Source organism: Loa loa (genome assembly GCF_000183805.2).
Source record: "Loa loa unplaced genomic scaffold supercont3.964, whole genome shotgun sequence".
In the NCBI taxonomy this organism is placed as follows: Eukaryota; Metazoa; Nematoda; class Chromadorea; order Rhabditida; family Onchocercidae; genus Loa; species Loa loa.
Window position 1 is genome coordinate 4470 of NW_018109144.1, and position 2251 is coordinate 6720.

Consider the following 2251-nt stretch of genomic DNA (forward strand, 5'->3'; position numbering starts at 1 on the left):
TATATATATATATATATATATATATATATATATATATATATATATATATATATATATATATATATATATATATATATATATATATATATATATATATATATACGTAATGTACTGAGAATGACATTTTAGCATCACAAAATCCATTAGCTAGGAGTATGTTCAAAAACTAATCCCGGGATTTGATCCACTAAGAAGAATAGTATTTTAGATGCTAAAACTTCACCAATTTTTCGAATTTTAAACGAAAAAATTAATTTATCATGAATTCCTTGAAAAAAAAATATCTGAAGGGAAGAAAATCAAAAACGATGATTGAAACTGGCACGTGTCACTTTTTGATAAAATTAATAATTTTGTTTATGTTGGAATAGGTTTTGTAGTTATCCGAATTGAAAGTAACACAGGCTTATCATGATTTGTTTAGAGTAAAAATTATTATTCTAAGGAGTCATTACCAAGGTATTCTCAATTTGATATTCCGTAATTAGTAAACTGAAATAATCAGCACAGATTTGAAACTATATTATTGGTCTTCTAACCTTCTAAAAGTAATAAATGAGCTTAAGTAATAATATCAATCCTTTAACAGCGAACCAGCATTCGTCACGTTATTATCTCAAAACCAAAATTAATTATTTATTTCCAGCTGTGCATTGGGAAATATCAAGCGAAGGCAATGCACTGATTAGGTGTTTAATTAACAATTACATTTTTTGAATTTTTCGTCTTTATTGTAATGAGGAGCAGACGTGATTGCAGGTGTTAATCACTCATAATTAATGTTTACCAGTTTCACTGGTAAATACCTAACCCAGTTTCGGATTTAATTTCGAAAACTTCAAGCGTTAAATTCCGTTCACATGAAATTATATGTAATATAATCTTATTAACATTTGTCGAAATATAATCATTTTGGATTTCATCCTATATTTCGTTTTTTAGTGCTACCAATGTGCCTTTTTCCACCAGACGATCTTTTTTTCGTCCTTGAATACTACAACTTGAAAATTCTCACTTTTAAATCAGATTCTAATAAATTTCATTTTCTTTTCACAATTACTTTGAGAAATCACACATGCAAAGCTCAACAAGCGAAGGTTCCACATTCATTTGTCACAAATAAGTGCAATTAATTTTCTCTCTTTTTCAATAGAATTTCACCAACTCTCATTTTGACTGTATTTTTTTCTATTTTAATGTTTTTCCAAATGTTCGCATATCATTCCGTAATTTCATCGATTTTCAAATTACTATCTATTTAGCGTCAACAGCTTATTTTTCTCAGTCTTAATCGTTTTCAGTACACAACAAGTCATATCGACTTTCCTTTTCGCTAAAAATAATGTTAAAACATTAGAGGAAATTATGAAAAAAGCTGGCAAAATGAAAGGGTGGAGAATTGTTATCGAAAATAAAGAAAATAAAAATTGTAAAGAAAAATGGGTCGAAAAAGTTGTCGAAAATATGAACGAATTATTAAGTATGCACAATTTATATTACAATCAAAATATGTGCGTGAAATATATTTCAAGAGTGTACCAAAACAGCAGAAGGACAGAGTCACAAACCGTCAACTACTTTCTTCTACCGTACAATTAGTTGTATGTCGCATTTCAACGAAAGTCAACTTTATCTTCTCCGACTGTTCATTCTATCATTTTCGAATTTTCATTTAACTTGAAATAGCTTTTTTCTTCTCTACATCAGTTTTCTATTCTGTAAACAGCCACATTTTATTTTTTATGATCAGTTCATTCTTCAAATCTTTCTTCCAATGTCGCCCTTCTTACTTATCGATTGAGCGATTAATTAAATCAGTTTTAAATGAAGAAAACGGTATTTTGTGGCGATAAACATCAAAAAGTCATGTCAGTTGGCATTTGCATTTGGCTACAGAAAGAAAGTGACAAAAAAAAAATGTAATTGGTAATTGGCGTATAATTCCAAAGTTTTATTCTGCTTTAAACATGTGTCAATCCTTTTCGATTGCAAGTTTTAGGAAATTCTGAGAAACGCCAATTTAGAAAAATTCTACTTTTAATTACATAATTGACATAATATTGCAACATTCAACGAATGATTAGCACCAAAATTGGCCAAGAGTCAGCACCAGTAACTACTGTATTCATTCGTTTTCGGCACCTCATTTTATTCCATTAATTAGTATGCTCACTACAAACTATAACAGAGTCGTGGATGATTTGGTGACGATAATTGTGCCGTATAATTTTGATATACTTTAACATTGATT

At 28.8% G+C, this 2251-nt stretch overlaps 1 protein-coding gene across 1 annotated transcript; it reads left to right on the plus strand.

The window, feature by feature from the left end:
• Positions 1-555: 555 nt before the first annotated feature.
• LOAG_14830 (hypothetical protein) lies at positions 556-1601 on the plus strand (the record flags this gene model as incomplete). The annotated part of the gene is made up of 4 exons (XM_003150323.1): positions 556-607; positions 647-689; positions 1302-1480; positions 1533-1601. Coding segments are annotated over 4 exons (342 nt in total), but the record flags the coding sequence as incomplete, so codon positions are not given.
• Between the last annotated feature and the right edge of the window lie 650 nt (positions 1602-2251).